The following is a 15,840-nucleotide window of genomic DNA, read 5'->3' as shown; positions in this document are numbered from 1 at the left end:
GAGAGGCATCCATCAGGCTCTCTTATTGAGAGGGTGCTCTTTATTATTTTTTTAAAGATTTTATTTTGAAGTACTCTCTACACCCAACATGGGGCTCGAACCCATGACCCCGAGATCAAGAATCACATGTTCCACCGGCTGAGCCAGCCAGGTGCCCCAAGAGGGTGCTCTTTAAAATAGGGCTGGGGCGCCTGGGTGGCTCAGTTGCTAAGCATCTGCCTTCGGCTTGGGTCATGATGCTGGGGTCCTGGGATCGAGCCCCGCATCGGGCTCCCTGCTCTGCGGGAAGCCTGCTTCTCCCTCTCCCACTCCCCCTGCTTGTGTTCCCTCTCTCGCTGTGTCTCTGTCAAATAAATAAATAAATAATCTTTTTTAAAAAGTAGAGCTTAAGGGAGGAGAAGGATTTCAACTGACCTGAGAAAAGGGAGGGGCCTTCCAGTAGAAGGGAACGGAAACGGACAGACAAGGAGGGACCGAAGTGACTAGCTGCTCCAGGGAGACCAAACCCATGGTGCAAAAGGCCAGAGACCCTGGTGAAGGCAGCTGGGCCTAGGGCACAAGGCTTGGCAAGCCCTGCCAAGAAGTCCTGTTAGTATTTCTGCTCATTTCACATCACTGATTTGAGGGCAGACTCTCCTGGGAACTGAGGCTACGAGAGGACCCCAATGGAAATCATTCAGAAGAGGAAGTGTCCCTCTGTTGGTTCAAGGAGGCAAGACAGGGCAGTAATGAGGACGAGGGGCCTGGAGCTGGGCAAAGACCTGGTCTGAAGCCCTGCTCTGCCCACACATAGCTGCGTGAGACGGCCACTCTGAGCCCATCTCTTTATCTGGGGCGAGAATGCTGGATGCTGACAGCATTAAATAAGATGCTGATAAAGCCCTTAGCACAGAGCCCGGCACTCAGAAAGCCAGTTCAGTAAATGGAACTCATTGTTCTTCGGGCTGCCGCCGGGCTCTGGGGGTAACAAGGCGAGGAAACATGTAAATAAGAAAGTCAGTGGCTCTCTCCTGACCTTCTGTGAAGCATGTCACAGAAAGAACATCAGCAGCCTGTGAGGCAGGCGAGGGGCGTGGGAGTGGGGAGAGTGGACTCCAGCCCCTTCTTTTTTTTTTTTTTTAAAGGTTGGGAGTTTTTTTTTTTTTTTTTTTTTTTATTTGACAGAGAGAGACACAGCGAGAAAGGGAACACAAGCAGGGGGAGTGGGAGAGGGAGAAGCAGGCTTCCCGCTAGGGAGCCCAAGGCGGGGTCCTGGGATCATGACCTGAGCCGAAGGCAGACGCTTAATGACTGAGCCACCCAGGCGCCCCACTCCAGGCCCTTCTATCTGCAAGATCCCTCTACCCAGGCAGGCAGGGGTGAGGCCAGAGGAGCAGAAATGTGAGCTGCGCAGGGGGGCGTTCCGGTGTCCCTTCTAGGGAGGGCGCCCGCAGGAGCTGTGGCTGTACCCCGCTGAGGGGACCTCAGCCCCCAGGGAACGGCTCTGCAAAGAAGCCGAATGTGCTCCAAGCACTTGACCTCGGGGCCAGCTGTGTTCTCAGCAGCAGCTCCTCCTCTTCACCCACATCCACCTCACACAGGCGAAACCCAGCTTCCTGGCTCCCGCGGCCAAGCTGCGGTGCTTCCCCTCAGCCTCCTCCCCGGCTGTGGCTGCAAACTCTCCTGCATTGCCTGGCCCCCCACCCCCAATCTAGCTAATGAACAGAAGTTTCTTGTTTCCCTTAGCAGGCCCCCGCCCTCTGCCTCTTTCTCTAGCTCAGTGAGGAATAATAATAATAATCACAACAACAATCATACTAACAGCAACCGTGTGCCAGGGACTCTTTTAAGTCCTTTATCTGTAGTATCTCTACTCCTCACACAGCTTTATGTACATACTGTTAGTCCCACCCCTATCTTGCAGATGAGAAATCGGGGTGCACGTCGCTTAAGCAAACTGCCCAAGAGCACACAGCTAGTAAGTAGCAGGGCCAGGATGGAAGATGCAGGTGGGCCAAGAGCAGAAGCCCAGCCCCTGCCCTTGGCCTCATGCTGTTAATGAGGTGGGGGTATCCTTTGAGGGACACAAGGTGTCGCCTGAGTGTCTGCTATTCACAGACTGTTCCTGAATTGATTCTACTTTGTCAACTTCAAGATCTGTTTGTTTTGAAGACAGCAGCTGTTTTTATCAGGAGCTTTCGGTACCTAAAACCACACTCATTAAAATCACAATTCGCTTTGGGAATAAAATCATAATTGGGCACGTTCGGTAGAGTTCATCTCCTCAGCCTGGCCAGACTGAACCCCCTTGGGCTGTGGCTGAGCAGGATCAGTGGTTGTCTTCCAGAACCAGTCATACCTGCTGCTACTGATTTTGATTTTACCCACTTTACATGCCCTGAGAAATGCAACCGCAGAGAACTCATGCCCATGTGTTTACCCTATTTACTCACGGACACACACACGCACACATACACACTCACACAAAGGAGCTCAAATATCTGTCCCATCATATAGAGATAATACACATCCATCGAAACTCATTCTGAGCCCCACATACACACTCAATACCCAAATGCACGTTTGGCTACAAGCCCCACGGGAGAAGGGATGAGCTCCCCAAAGCACGTGGGGTCAGACATGCAAATACACAGCAGACACCCATTAATAATAATAGCTGCTATTTATCAGTGCTTACTCTATGCCAAGCACTGTGCTAAGTGTCTTTATTTTTCATACTTTACCTTAGTTAATCTTCTCAACTACCTAAAAGACATTTCTTTTATTATCCACATTTTACAAACTGGGAACATGGAGCCACAGAGAGTTAAAATAACTCACCGAAGCTCACACGGCTAATAAGTAGCAGTCGGGCTCCCAAACCACCCCTAGAACAGAGGTATATCCCACACAATTGTTATCATTCCCCATAGACACCTTGTATCTTAACTAAATCTCAGCCAAAGCAGAACTCTTTTGATTCCCCTCAAAACCTGCTGTCCCCAGCCCACTGATAATGCCCCATCTCAGTACACAGCCCTCACCATCTATCTAGCTTCCCAAAGCTGTCCTCAACTCCTCCTGTCCTTCAAGCCCCACATGCAATTCCTCAGGAGACTCTCAGTCCAGCGAAAGCCCTCCACCTCCTCTGCTCCTGCCCTCCCCAAGCCCCCGTCATCGCTTGCTTGGACCACTGCAGTAGCCTCTAACAAGCCTCCATACTTGCTCCCCTACATCCATTTTCCATACATCAGACTGACTTTAATCTTTTCAAAATATCAATCATATCGTATCATTCCCCTGGTTAAGATCCCCCATTGGCCTCCCACTGTACTCAACAGAATCTCACCTAATATTCTGTGCAACAAAGCCCAGACCCGAAGTGGCCTGGCCTTCACCTCCTGCCAGTCACACTGGCCTGCTTTCCTTTCTAACTCACCTTTGTTTCTGGCTTAGGACCTGTATTACCTTAACTGTTCTCTCCACCTGGAATGTTCTAATCTCCACATGGCTAGCTCCTCCTTGTCCATGAGATCTTCACAGAGTATAGCAGAGATAGCTACTTGTCCTGCAAAAGTCCACAGTCCCCCTTCCAGGGTGGGGTTAGCTTTCTTTCCCCACTTGACTCCCAGTGTGGCCATGTGGGCCCACGGTGGCCAAGTTCCTGCCAAAAGAATGGCAGGGGAAGTGATCTGGATCGCCGCCAGGCCAAGGCATTAAAGGAATGGGTGTGCCTTCCCCCCCCTTTTTCCTCTTCCTCTAGCCAAAGGCAGAGGACTCCAAGGCTCTAGGGGACGACACAGCCTCAAAATGGAAAAGGCCTGTGTCCCCAAATCATCACATGGAAGAAAGCCACTTGTTACCTAACTTAAGAACCCCTTACTGGATTGTTCCATGAGTGAGAAATAGACTTCATTCAAGAAGCCACTGAAATGGGACTTAGTTGTCACCACAGCTAGAGTTATTCTAATACAGAGACGCAGCCCTGGACCACTCAACCTAACTAGCACCCTGTCACCTTATCACATCACTCTGCATGGCATTTATCACTATTTGTTTCTTGTTTATTTGTTATCTGCCTTTCTCAACTAGAACATCATATCTGTGGGAGCCATGACCTTATTCTCCTGAGGTGGGCATCCCAGAATCCAGGGAAGGAAGTGTCTGGCACAGAAGAAGCAACCAATAAATACTCAGCAATGGGTGACTGAATGAGCACGTGAGTAAATGAACATGCTCAAGAAACAGTTACGGAGGGCGCCTGGGTGGCTCAGTTGGTTAAGCGACTGCCTTCGGCTCAGGTCATGATCCTGGAGTCCCGGGATCGAGTCCCACATCGGGCTCCCTGCTCGGCAGGGAGTCTGCTTCTCCCTCTGACCCTCCCACCTCTCATGTGCTCTATGTCTCTCTCATAGATAAAAAGATTTTATTTATTTATTTGAGAGAGAGAGAATGAGAGACAGAGAGCGTGAGAGGGAGGAGGGTCAGAGGGAGAAGCAGACTCCCCGCCGAGCAGGGAGCCCGATGCGGGACTCGATCCCGGGACTCCAGGATCATGACCTGAGCCGAAGGCAGTCGCTTAACCAACTGAGCCACCCAGGCGCCCCAATAAATAAAATCTTTAAAAAAAAAACCAAAAAACAGTTACGGAGTCCAATAGGAGGAGCAATACTTGGGAGGCACATCCTGCCATGGAGGCCTTGCACTTGTCTCCCTTGGCTGGAATGAAATCCCTGAGATACCTGCTTGGCACCCTCCTTCAGGTATGTATTCAAAGGTCCCTTTCTCAGTGAGGCTTCCCCAGGCCACCCTTTTCAAACCCTAACCGTTCTGACACACACCACACACTACCTCCCTTCTGGCTCTGTCTTATTTTTCTTCCTAGAACTTACCATCCAACCTTCTGTATTAGGTTTTTAGTTGGCGAACTCTTTGTCTCACTCACCCCAATAACATAAAAACACCATGAGTGTAAGGACTTTTGTTCCTTTTGTTCACTCTTGCATCCCCGTTGCCTAGTGCCCTGGCACATAAAGGTACTCAATTAATATTTGGTCAAAGAAGGAAGTACGAAAAGAAAGAAGGAAATTGAACTCTGGGAGGGGAAGAGGTGGGAGACAATACAGCGTTTACACCGGAACAAGAGGAAATCAGCTGTAGGAACAGCAGACAGAATATCTAATCTCTAACAAAATTCACCAAAGTTAAAGGCTTGATTCCAGTACCATAGTTTTTGTACTGTAACTCTGTGATGAAGTAATGTATCACGGACATGATGTCACTGCTTTCACAAGTGCTGCCCACAAAATGAGGGATCATCAACATGCTGGGGTATTTCTTTTTGAAATAATTCACCCAGTTGGCGATCAGAGTAGACTTCCCACAACCACGTTCTCCAGACAAGAGCAAAATAGACTTGTAAACTGGAAGAGGATTTATTCTGAAAAAAGTAAAAGGGTAAAATGTAGTCAAGAATATTTACGAAGGAAGGGAGGGAGGGAGGAAGGGAGAAAAAATTGTCCTGCATCTCTCTCTAAGAGATATGAAATTATAGTCTCAACTTTGGCCTCACTTGGCTCCAAGTAAGTTATTTGCCCTCCGGGCTTTCGCTCTGTCCTATGTAAAATTAGAACAGTCGAGAGATGGTAACCTTAGAAGGCGCTTCCAGCTACACAGATCCTAGGGTTGTCCAATGTTAACCTGGGGTTCATCAAGGGCCCAACCTGCCCAAAGGCCCAGGGAGGGAGACTCTCCACAGCAGTCCACCGCCCTTGTATCTGCCCTGCTTATCCATAACTTCCTGAGGTCATAGCCACCATCGCCAGACTGGCCCTCCATATAACATCATATCAGGAGAGAATAAAAAATAGAAGCATTCATATGCCAGGGATTCCCATTAATCCTGATTCCCATGACATTGGAAATTACCACGACTATTAGTAACTCACTAAGACGTAGCCTGCTCCTCTACCAGAGTGTTGCGGCCCGTAGTACTGCAGAAATGTGATTTCTCTGAACTGGCGTGAGCGCACTATAACCCGTCCCGTTGCTTAACTTTGGCGGTGAAGAACTCCCAGGTATGCAGAGGATTCCCAGGTCCACTGGTACCACTACAGACAGACTCCAACCCTGTTCCTCACACATTTGTGATTTAATAAATATGTGCCTCGTGATTTTTTTATGGATGGAAGTTCCACGGAGGCAGTTACCAGGCTTACCTCACTCGTTATTAGCTTGTGACTGGCACAGTAACTGATCATAAATTGTTGAATGAGTGAATGAAATCAAATAAATAAGCCTGACATTCGGGTTCAGCAAAGGAAGAGGATCAGTCTGAAGATCATTAAAATAGGAAACCTAAAGAAGGTTAGGATCATTAAATAGAAATTCTCCATAAGAATTCCACCTCCAGGGGCGCCTGGTGGCTCAGATGGTTAAGTGTCTGCCTTCGGCTCAGGTCATGATCTCAGGGTCCTGGAATCAAGTCCTGCGTCAGGCTCCCTGCTCAGCGGGGAGCCTGCTTCTCCCTCTGCCTCTCTCTCTCTCATGAATAAATTTAAAAAATCTTTAAAAAAAAAAAAAAAAAGAGGGGTGCCTGGGTGGCTCAGTCGTTAAGCATCTGCCTTCGGCTCAGGTCATGATCCCAGGGTTCTGGGATCGAGCCCCGCATCAGGCTCCCTGCTCTGCGGGAGGCCTGCTTCTCCCTCTCCCACTCCCCCTGCTTGTGTTCCCTCTCTCGCTGTCTTTCTCTGTCAAATAAATAAATAAAATCTTAAAAAAAAAAAAGCAACTTGCTACTTTTCTAAACAATATCTTAGAAGAGTCAACCTTTAAAAAAAAAAAAAAAGAGCTTTTTCGCAACGGGTTTGCCGCCAGAACACAGGTGTCGTGAAAACCACCGCTCAACCTAAACCAAAATGGGAAAGGAAAAGACTCACATCAACATCGTCGTCATTGGACACGTAGATTCGGGCAAGTCTACCACTACTGGTCATCTGATCTACAAATGTGGTGGGATCGACAAAAGAACTATCGAAAAATTTGAGAAGGAGGCTGCTGAGATGGGAAAGGGCTCCTTCAAGTATGCCTGGGTCTTGGATAAACTGAAAGCTGAACGTGAACGTGGTATCACCATTGATATCTCCCTGTGGAAATTCGAGACCAGCAAGTATTATGTGACCATCATTGATGCCCCAGGACACAGAGACTTTATCAAAAACATGATTACAGGCACATCTCAGGCTGACTGTGCTGTCCTGATTGTTGCTGCTGGTGTCGGTGAATTTGAAGCCGGTATCTCCAAGAATGGGCAGACCCGTGAGCATGCCCTTCTGGCTTACACCCTGGGCGTAAAACAACTAATTGTTGGTGTTAACAAGATGGATTCCACTGAGCCACCCTACAGCCAGAAGAGATACGAGGAAATCGTTAAGGAAGTCAGCACCTACATTAAGAAAATTGGCTACAACCCCGACACAGTAGCATTTGTGCCAATTTCTGGTTGGAACGGTGACAACATGCTGGAGCCAAGTGCTAACATGCCTTGGTTCAAGGGATGGAAAGTCACCCGTAAAGATGGGAATGCCAGTGGAACCACACTGCTTGAAGCTCTGGATTGCATTCTGCCACCAACTCGTCCAACTGACAAGCCCTTGCATCTGCCTCTCCAGGACGTCTACAAAATTGGTGGTATTGGTACTGTCCCTGTGGGCCGAGTCGAGACTGGTGTTCTTAAACCTGGCATGGTGGTCACCTTTGCTCCAGTCAATGTTACAACTGAAGTAAAGTCCGTTGAAATGCACCATGAAGCTTTGAGTGAGGCTCTTCCTGGGGACAATGTGGGCTTCAATGTGAAGAACGTATCTGTCAAAGATGTTCGTCGTGGCAATGTGGCTGGTGACAGCAAAAATGACCCACCAATGGAAGCAGCTGGCTTCACAGCTCAGGTGATTATCCTGAACCATCCAGGCCAAATCAGTGCTGGATATGCCCCTGTGCTGGATTGTCACACAGCTCACATTGCTTGCAAGTTTGCTGAGCTGAAGGAGAAGATAGATCGTCGTTCTGGAAAAAAGCTGGAAGATGGTCCCAAGTTCTTGAAATCTGGTGATGCTGCCATTGTTGATATGGTTCCTGGCAAGCCTATGTGTGTTGAGAGCTTCTCTGACTATCCTCCTCTGGGCCGTTTTGCTGTTCGTGACATGAGACAGACGGTTGCTGTGGGTGTCATCAAAGCAGTGGACAAGAAAGCAGCTGGAGCTGGCAAGGTCACCAAGTCTGCCCAGAAAGCTCAGAAGGCTAAATGAATATTATCCCCAATACCTGCCACCCCAGTCTTAATCAGTGGTGGAAGAACGGTCTCAGAACTGTTTGTGTCAATTGGCCATTTAAGTTTAATAGTAAAAGACTGGTTAATGATAACAATGCATCGTAAAACCTTCAGAAGGAAAGGAGAATGTTTTGTGGACCATTTGTTTTTTTGTGTGTGTGTGTGGCAGTTTTAAGTTATTAGTTTTTAAAATCAGTACTTTTTAATGGAAACAACTTGACCAAAAATCTGTCACAGAATTTTGAGACCCATTAAAACAAAAGTTTAATGAGAAAAAAAAAAAAAAAAAAAAAAGAATTCCACCTCCATTATTATGAATTAGGAGTCAGTGTGTTACTGCTTTAATTGCATTGCCATCAAATTTGAATGGCAGAATCTGATTTTGTGTCCTACCTCCACCTTTGCCCTCTTTTGGTCTCTCCTCAGCCAAGCAGCCAGAGTTTGCTTGTCAAAATACATGACATATGTCACTGCTCTGTGGTAAAAGTAGTAAAAAGCCCAAGTCCTTACAATGACCCATGAGACTAGACAAGACCCACACACCCTCCATCCATTACATGTCCAACCTCATTCCCTACCGCCCTCCCTACAGCCCTGACTTCCTTCCAGCTCCCTGGCCTCCCTGCCATTCCTCCAGCCTCGGGACCTCTGTGCGTGCTGTTCCCTCTGTCTGGAATGCTTGTCCAATCCATATTTGCATAGCTTGCTCCCTCACCTGCTTCCAGTAGTTAGCCAAAGGCCACTTCTACCAGATAGCCTATTCCCTTTCAAGGTTTTATATTTTGCTCCATAGCGCACTAAAAGCATCGAACCCATTATATGTTTTCCATATTTGCCATGTTTGTTGCCTAGCTCCATAATGTAAGCTCTGTGGAGGCAGGGGGTTTTGTCTCTTTGTCCACTGCTACATTCCCTGTGTCTAGGACACTCCTTGGCTCTTGGCAGGTAAAACCAACGAAGGAAAAATACAAATAAAATACATCCACATAATTAGGCTAGGGTCTGAATGATTTCTTCTTAAGAACAAATACAAAATGAAAACATTGCAAAGCAATCTGTGCTTATTGTTCTAGATGGTCAGTTGTTAAGACAATGTTTTGAAACTTCAAAAGAACACCCCTTTCTGTTACCTATACATGTGATTCAGGAACTTACAGTACAAAGTATTGTTTCCAAATGGCAAAGTCCTGTTTCCACACAGCTAATTTCAAAGGACTTGTTTCATTATTATACTTAATTGGGCACATTTGGACTCGTTTCATTGCAATAAAAATCATCAAATTTCTCATCTACTCTGAAATACTCAAATTATAACCTACGCGAGATATAATTCACATACCAAAATCTCACCATTTTACATGTACAACTCAGTGGTTTTTACTGTACTCACATGGTTATATAAATACCACCACTAATTCCAAACCAATTTCAGCACCCCCGAAAGAAACTCCAGACCCACCAGGAGTCATTTCCTGTTTCTCCTCTTCTCTCATACCCTGGCAGCCACTAACCTACTTTCTGTCTCTATGGATTCTGTCTCTATGGATTTGCCTATTCAAACCTAAGATTTTTTTTTAACACATGACCTATATATTCAAACCCCTGTTAAGTTTTAAAAGCCTTGCCCGAACTCCATGTTGTATTAACCAAATAACTCATCTTCCTCTTGGCACAAGTTTCCGGAACCACAAAAATGTTGGTAGCTCTACACTTCAGTGGGCTAAAATGGTGGGTGCAGAGACTGGGGCAGAGGTGGTGGAGATGGTGGAGGGAGAGGGGCTGAGCCATCCCAGCCGCTGTGGTGGGTTTCTTTCAAAATACAACACTCAGAAAATAAAGGAGATCTGTTGTAAGAAGAGGAGGAGGAGGAAGAGGAGGATGGAAGAAACAAAACTATATCAAGAATCTCCCTATTTCTACGGGTGAGACAGAGAGGGACACTGTAGACAACCCGAATCCTACTTCACGTCCCAGCCTTTTCCTGCCTGGAGGTGATGAACAGAGTATGCCACCGTGCCAGGTGGGGAGAGATATAGGGGTTTTGATGTGGAGGACACCGGATAAAACAATGAGTGCATATGTTGGGTAAGATAATTCAGTTCCATACACAAACACAAATAATAATGTGGCCCAGAGTAGGCAGTCAATGAGCGTTAGCTGAATATCTTAATGTAATTAATAATGAGCTGATGATGTATGCGGAAGCTCTTTGTAAAATATACAATACTGTACAGATGCATTATTTATTTTTCCTGATCTAATTTCTTCTCCTTAAAGTCATTCCATCATTGTCAGGAATTACTTAGACCAACTGAGATCAGGGGTGGGTGGTGGGGAGGCAAGCTCTGCCCTCCAGAGTTTATAATCTCCTTGAGGAGACTAGAAGAAAGGAAGTGAAATAGCCAGGAAAACTTTGCAAACGCAGAGTGATATCTGATAAGGAAATTCTAAACCAAGGGTGGCTTTTCAGGGGCCTCTCTTGCAGGAAAGGATGGGCATAGAAAAGGGGAGGTGGGGGAAGACAGTTGAAATTTGAGGGATCATATTCACTCAAGACAGGCTGTTTTGCTCAAGCCTAAAAAGGCTGGAGATTTCTTGATATCTTACCTGAGAATAGAGTCTAAACTGGAACCTGCTGCGGCACTGTTAAAATCAAATCCCACATCCTTTAAGGCAAATCTTTCCAAGATTTCGAAGGTTCTACTTGATTCCTTGGAAATAACAAACACTTGCTTGCACTTCTCAGTAAACTCTTCATGATAGAAACGTTCAAACTTGTGCTTATAGTCTTTATAGACAAAAAAAAATAAGTTTTAGTACCTTAGATTTATTTCACATTTTCCATTACATATGATTATTATAAATGCCCAGGAAGGTATCTCCCCTTCTGTATCCGTATCACCTTCTTTTTATGTTGGCACCATATTTCACAGCCCATTACGTATTCTAATGAAAGCAGACAATAGGCAAGTAATTTAATCTTCCTAAAGCTATTTGTATATGAAATCCTATGTAGGATTCTAAGTTATTTCTTGACCTCAGAATAACAAGGGCCCCCCCCCCCAAAAAATCAAAAACTGGATTTGCTAAATACATCTCCTCATCTTTTTTAGATTGTTATCTAAGTATGAAGTTACCTAATTCAATCTTGTGGCAAATGTATATATGTCTATCCATGGCAGGGGTTGGGAGAACGGGGTGTATTTTTGGACAAGATGCCCTAATACAATGACAACCATGGGTACAGATGTAATTCTGCCATTGGGCAAGTCCCTTAAACTCTCTGGTAAAATAAGGGGCAGGGCTAGATGCTTGGATCTCTGAGCGATTCCTTCTTGTTTCAATTTACTGTAATTCTAAACTCATAGTTTAATTAAAGTCAAGGTGTTCTGGACTGCCAAAATGCCCTTCTGTCTCTGAAGACACTTATATCCCCCAAGGTTTTGTTTTTGCTTTTAATGGAGGGAGGCTGTTATGCAAGAAAATGAACGCTAACTGCCTTCAACTCAGGTCATGATCCTGGAGTCCCAGGATCGAGTCCCGCATCGGGCTCCCTGCTCGGCAGGGAGTCTGCTTCTCCCTCTGACCTTCCTCGCTCTCTGTCTCAAATAAATAAATAAAATCTTTAAAAAAAAAAAAAAAAAAAAAAAAGAAAGAAAATGAACGCTAGGTAGGTTGACCTGGTAGGTTCCCAAGATACCCCTTTTGCCTCCACAGTTAACTGGGTTGCCCTCTGGTTCTGGTTAAAGCCAAATAGATCTGGAAGACCTACAGTCTGGCCAAAATCAGCTTCAAATTTCAAGATCTTAGACAGAATTGGGAATGATCCCACAGTTGCCTGGGTCTCTTGAGATAAACCTGAACCTCACCCACTAAACTCAAGTATCTTCAAGAACCTCAGAAGTGTTTCTATGTGTTAAGAGCATAAACCAATAGCTCTACATTGCCTTACAATAACCACCAGCTTCCCAAATGGCCTTTTGTTAACTGCCCCCCCAACCCCATCAGATTTTGGAACTACCTGGGTGACTAAAGGGTAGCAAAAATACAGAAGAAAAATAATATAGCACTTCTAAAGCCTTTTTTATAATTCTGTAACTTCTAATTCACACATTTAGTCCACATATTATACATTCAAAACTTAAGTCTAAAGCAACCTAATTTTTCAATAACTAAAATCAAAGGCTAAGGAGAATACGATGGAGAAATACCTTTGTCTCTAACCCAAATACATAGACAGACTTGATTCTTGAGCACATTAGGAAATATTAATCTATAAATGCAGGTCAGATTGAGATTAGTCAAAGAAAATCACTATTAACCATATTTCAAGTTTTAGCCAAATGCATATATTCTTCCAGGACTCATTTGTTGCTATTCGTTCTCATCAGCTATTTACTCTGTGCCTAATATGCATCAGGCACTGTTTTTAGCTATTTTACACACATTATTACTCTCAAGGCGGCTAATGTTAACTCATTATGTAGAAGAAGAAACTAAGGCTTACAAATATTGTCATTTGCTCAAGGTCACACACAGCTAGGAACTGAAAAACCTGAGATCGTGTGTGTCCTTAGACATTCTAAAACTCCAAGCTTGTAGTAAATATTCAGGATATCTTTTTGACACTCAACCATTCACCCTACCCTAGTTTCCATAACAGCCCCAGATTACCATCCGGTATCCCACCTGTCCCAACTCTCAGTTCATGTTATTCCAGTGTGTCTGACTCCACCTCCAGCTCAAGGGGGCATATGACCCAGGATGAGCCAATCAGAGCATCACCTGGCACCAGTGATTAAGTCAGATACAAGCATGTGGTCCCAGGCAGGCTAATCAGAGACAGAAAGACTCGATGCTCGGACTTTGAGCCACTTCTGCTGGACTTGAACATGCAGCTACTACAGCCATCTTCTTTCCACGATGGAGGAGCCACCGAATTGCGGCAATATCAGGAGAGCAGAGCCATGCTGAGAAATAGTAAGAAACCAGGGCAGGTAATATCTTTTGAGCCACTGGTTGAAACCTGAGCTGAACCAGACCTAATCCTAGGCTTTAAAGTTATATAAGCTAATAAATTCCCTTTTTGTTAAAGCCAATTTGAGTCACCTGCAACCCAAAGAGATGATTGACACAATATTCTTTTCCAGGACTCCAAAAGGATTTGGCTTGTAGGCAGAGTTGATCGGCACCAGTGGGATTTCACCACCCGCCTCCCTCCCCACCAACACTGCATTCGAATGAGTTTAGGTGAGTCAACTCTGTCCGTTCAGTTCGCCGCAGATCCACCTGCTCCCTATCATAAGGACCATTGCCTACCTGGCCCCTGAAATCATTTGGGAATGCACCACCTGCCGTCACTTTGCAATCTCACATTCACTGGGCCCTTACAACAGTCATTCATAACCTTTTTTAGGTCACTGAAAAAGGTCACTCTCATTGAAAGGTCATTCTCACCTTTTGAGAATCTGATCAAAGACACAGGCCATCTTCTTACATTCTTATGCATGTAAACATACTATTTTTTATGTAATTTTAAGGGCACCACGGACCCCTCCCAAAGTCTGTCTAGGTGAAAAATCTCTGCCATACTCTAATATTGCTCTGCCATTTCTTTCTATGTGTCTACAAGACACTACTTTCAAAAATAAATGTAATCACTTCATTTAGAGGCAAAATGGCAAGCTGTGCTTCTCAGACTTTATGTGTATGCAACCCACCTGGTCATCTTATTAAAATGTAAACTGTTATTCAGTAGTTTTGGAATGCTTCTCTAACAAGCTCCTAGGTAATGCTGAGGCTGCCGGTCCACGGATTACTGAGTAGTAAGGGTGAATGATGTTTAGCAGTATCCCTGACCTCCACCCCTTAAGATGCCAGGAGCACTCCCCCCAACTCTGCCACCAAAATGACTTCAGACGAGGCCAAATGTCCCGTAGGGGGACTGCCAGGTATTTGAGGTCTTCTCCGAGCTCCTGGACCTCCTAAATAATCTTCCATGATCCTTTATTTGCTCTAATTTCCAGTTTCAAAAATCTTCAAGTGGAGAAATGCATGTTATAGAAATATGGTAACAATTTTAAATGCTTAGGGTATATTTTCAATCATTTCAAAAGTCCTCTTACAAGGAAGACATGCAAAACATATTAACTTTATGTTGATAATAGACTTAGCTATCTCCATAGTTACTCACCCATATTTTCAATCATTAAAGTGGCTGGGTAAAGTTGTTCTATCACAACTGACCAGTCCTTGAAAACCAGCTCACCCAACTCGTGGAGATCTTTATAAAATCGGACAGGGAGTCCTTTGCTAATAATCTTGGCCTTAAGTTTTCCGATCTTTAATTTTTCTTCGTCATTCAGAGAGCCTGAGGACAGCCTCTCTTTTTCCTCATCTAAAGTCTTCAGCAGCGTGGTTCCGGTCCTAAAGTAAAAATACTGAAATTGAGACTCATTCAGAAATGCTGCTTGGATGATCTCAAGCTCCGTCAAACTGTAGTTGGGACTCTCCAGGACCCAAGGATAACCATTTTTTGCAGCAACATAGAGATTCTGCTCTACTGTGGATAAACTTGACAAGTCAGTTGCTTTGGAGAACAGTAAAGGCACGTGCTCAGGGAGAAAGTCCCCATATGTCTGACCCAGCATGCAGATGAAAAAGGGAAAGCAGGTGTTCACATAGTCGAGACAGAGCTTCAGATACTGGGAGTGGAGACAAGAATGCTGTCTAAACAGGTTGGAGGATAAGGGTGGCGGGGCCATCAACGCCGGCCACCTCAGGTCTACGGCTTTGAAATACGTGCCCCGGGAATTGCAGAGTTCATTAAGCTGAGGAAATATGTAGTTTGCCAAAAAGTCTCTGTCTTCTTGAAAGTCATTCAGAGTTGAGCAGATGTAAGGCTGAATGGGTTTCTGGAACTTTAAAACAAATTGGGCATACCTGTCTACATTTGCCTTCTGGCTTATTTCACTTTGCTCAGGGGATGACATCATGCTTAAAATATAACCATTTTCATCCTGGTATAGCTACCAACATCCGCTGCTTCTGAAACTTCCTCCTAATTATGTTGGCTGCAAACGCTCTGAGAACTTCCCCCAAAATGGTTTCTTTCTTATTGACCTGTGAAGGGGAGAGGTGTCAACCAACGGACAGATCAGAGTTGAGAATCTAGTTTAAGACTGAAAAAGAAAAAAACCATTCATTTTAGGATTAAAGGAAGTTCCCATTTCTCCTCGTCTCCCTCAAAGCTTTTGCTGAGGAGCTGAGAACCACGAGGTGGGCAAGCACTGGGCACAAGGCTCTCCCCCTTCCCCAGCCCACCATTCCACCTTCCCAGTGCTCCTTCCACCCACTGCTACTGCTGCTCCCTATAAATCTGGAAATCCTGCAAGGGGACTTCCTGAGAGTGTGAAAAGGAAGACAAACCCAGAGAAGGATCCTCATGTGTCTAGGAGCAGAATTAGCCAAGACCCATGACCAAGACCAGAAGCGAGAAGGAACAGGTATGAAGTTGAGGTCAGGATAAGAAG

The 15,840-nt window shown here is 45.2% G+C and overlaps 2 protein-coding genes across 2 annotated transcripts in view; one reads left to right on the top strand and one right to left on the bottom strand.

Moving 5' to 3' along the window:
• Positions 1-15,300, bottom strand: part of LOC110578184 (putative tetratricopeptide repeat protein 41) — a 61,220-nt gene extending 45,920 nt beyond the window's left edge. The window contains exons 1-3 of the mRNA XM_044914716.1: positions 14,502-15,300; positions 10,915-11,096; positions 5,205-5,427 (exon numbers count right to left, since the gene is read on the bottom strand). Of these exons, the coding sequence (XP_044770651.1) occupies positions 5,205-5,427; positions 10,915-11,096; positions 14,502-15,300 (1,204 nt within the window). The remainder of the gene's footprint in view (positions 1-5,204; positions 5,428-10,914; positions 11,097-14,501) is intronic.
• On the top strand, positions 6,835-8,400 carry LOC110577899 (elongation factor 1-alpha 1-like). Its single transcript, XM_044915348.1, has one exon. It carries the CDS (start codon positions 6,897-6,899, stop codon positions 8,283-8,285), a length of 1,389 nt encoding a protein of 462 aa, XP_044771283.1. The 5' UTR covers positions 6,835-6,896; the 3' UTR covers positions 8,286-8,400.
• Positions 15,301-15,840: the final 540 nt, after the last annotated feature.

This window comes from Neomonachus schauinslandi, chromosome 5 (assembly GCF_002201575.2).
Source record: "Neomonachus schauinslandi chromosome 5, ASM220157v2, whole genome shotgun sequence".
NCBI lineage: Eukaryota > Metazoa > Chordata > Mammalia > Carnivora > Phocidae > Neomonachus > Neomonachus schauinslandi.
The sequence above is the reverse complement of the archived record's forward strand: the minus strand, read 5'-3'. Positions and strand labels throughout refer to the sequence as shown.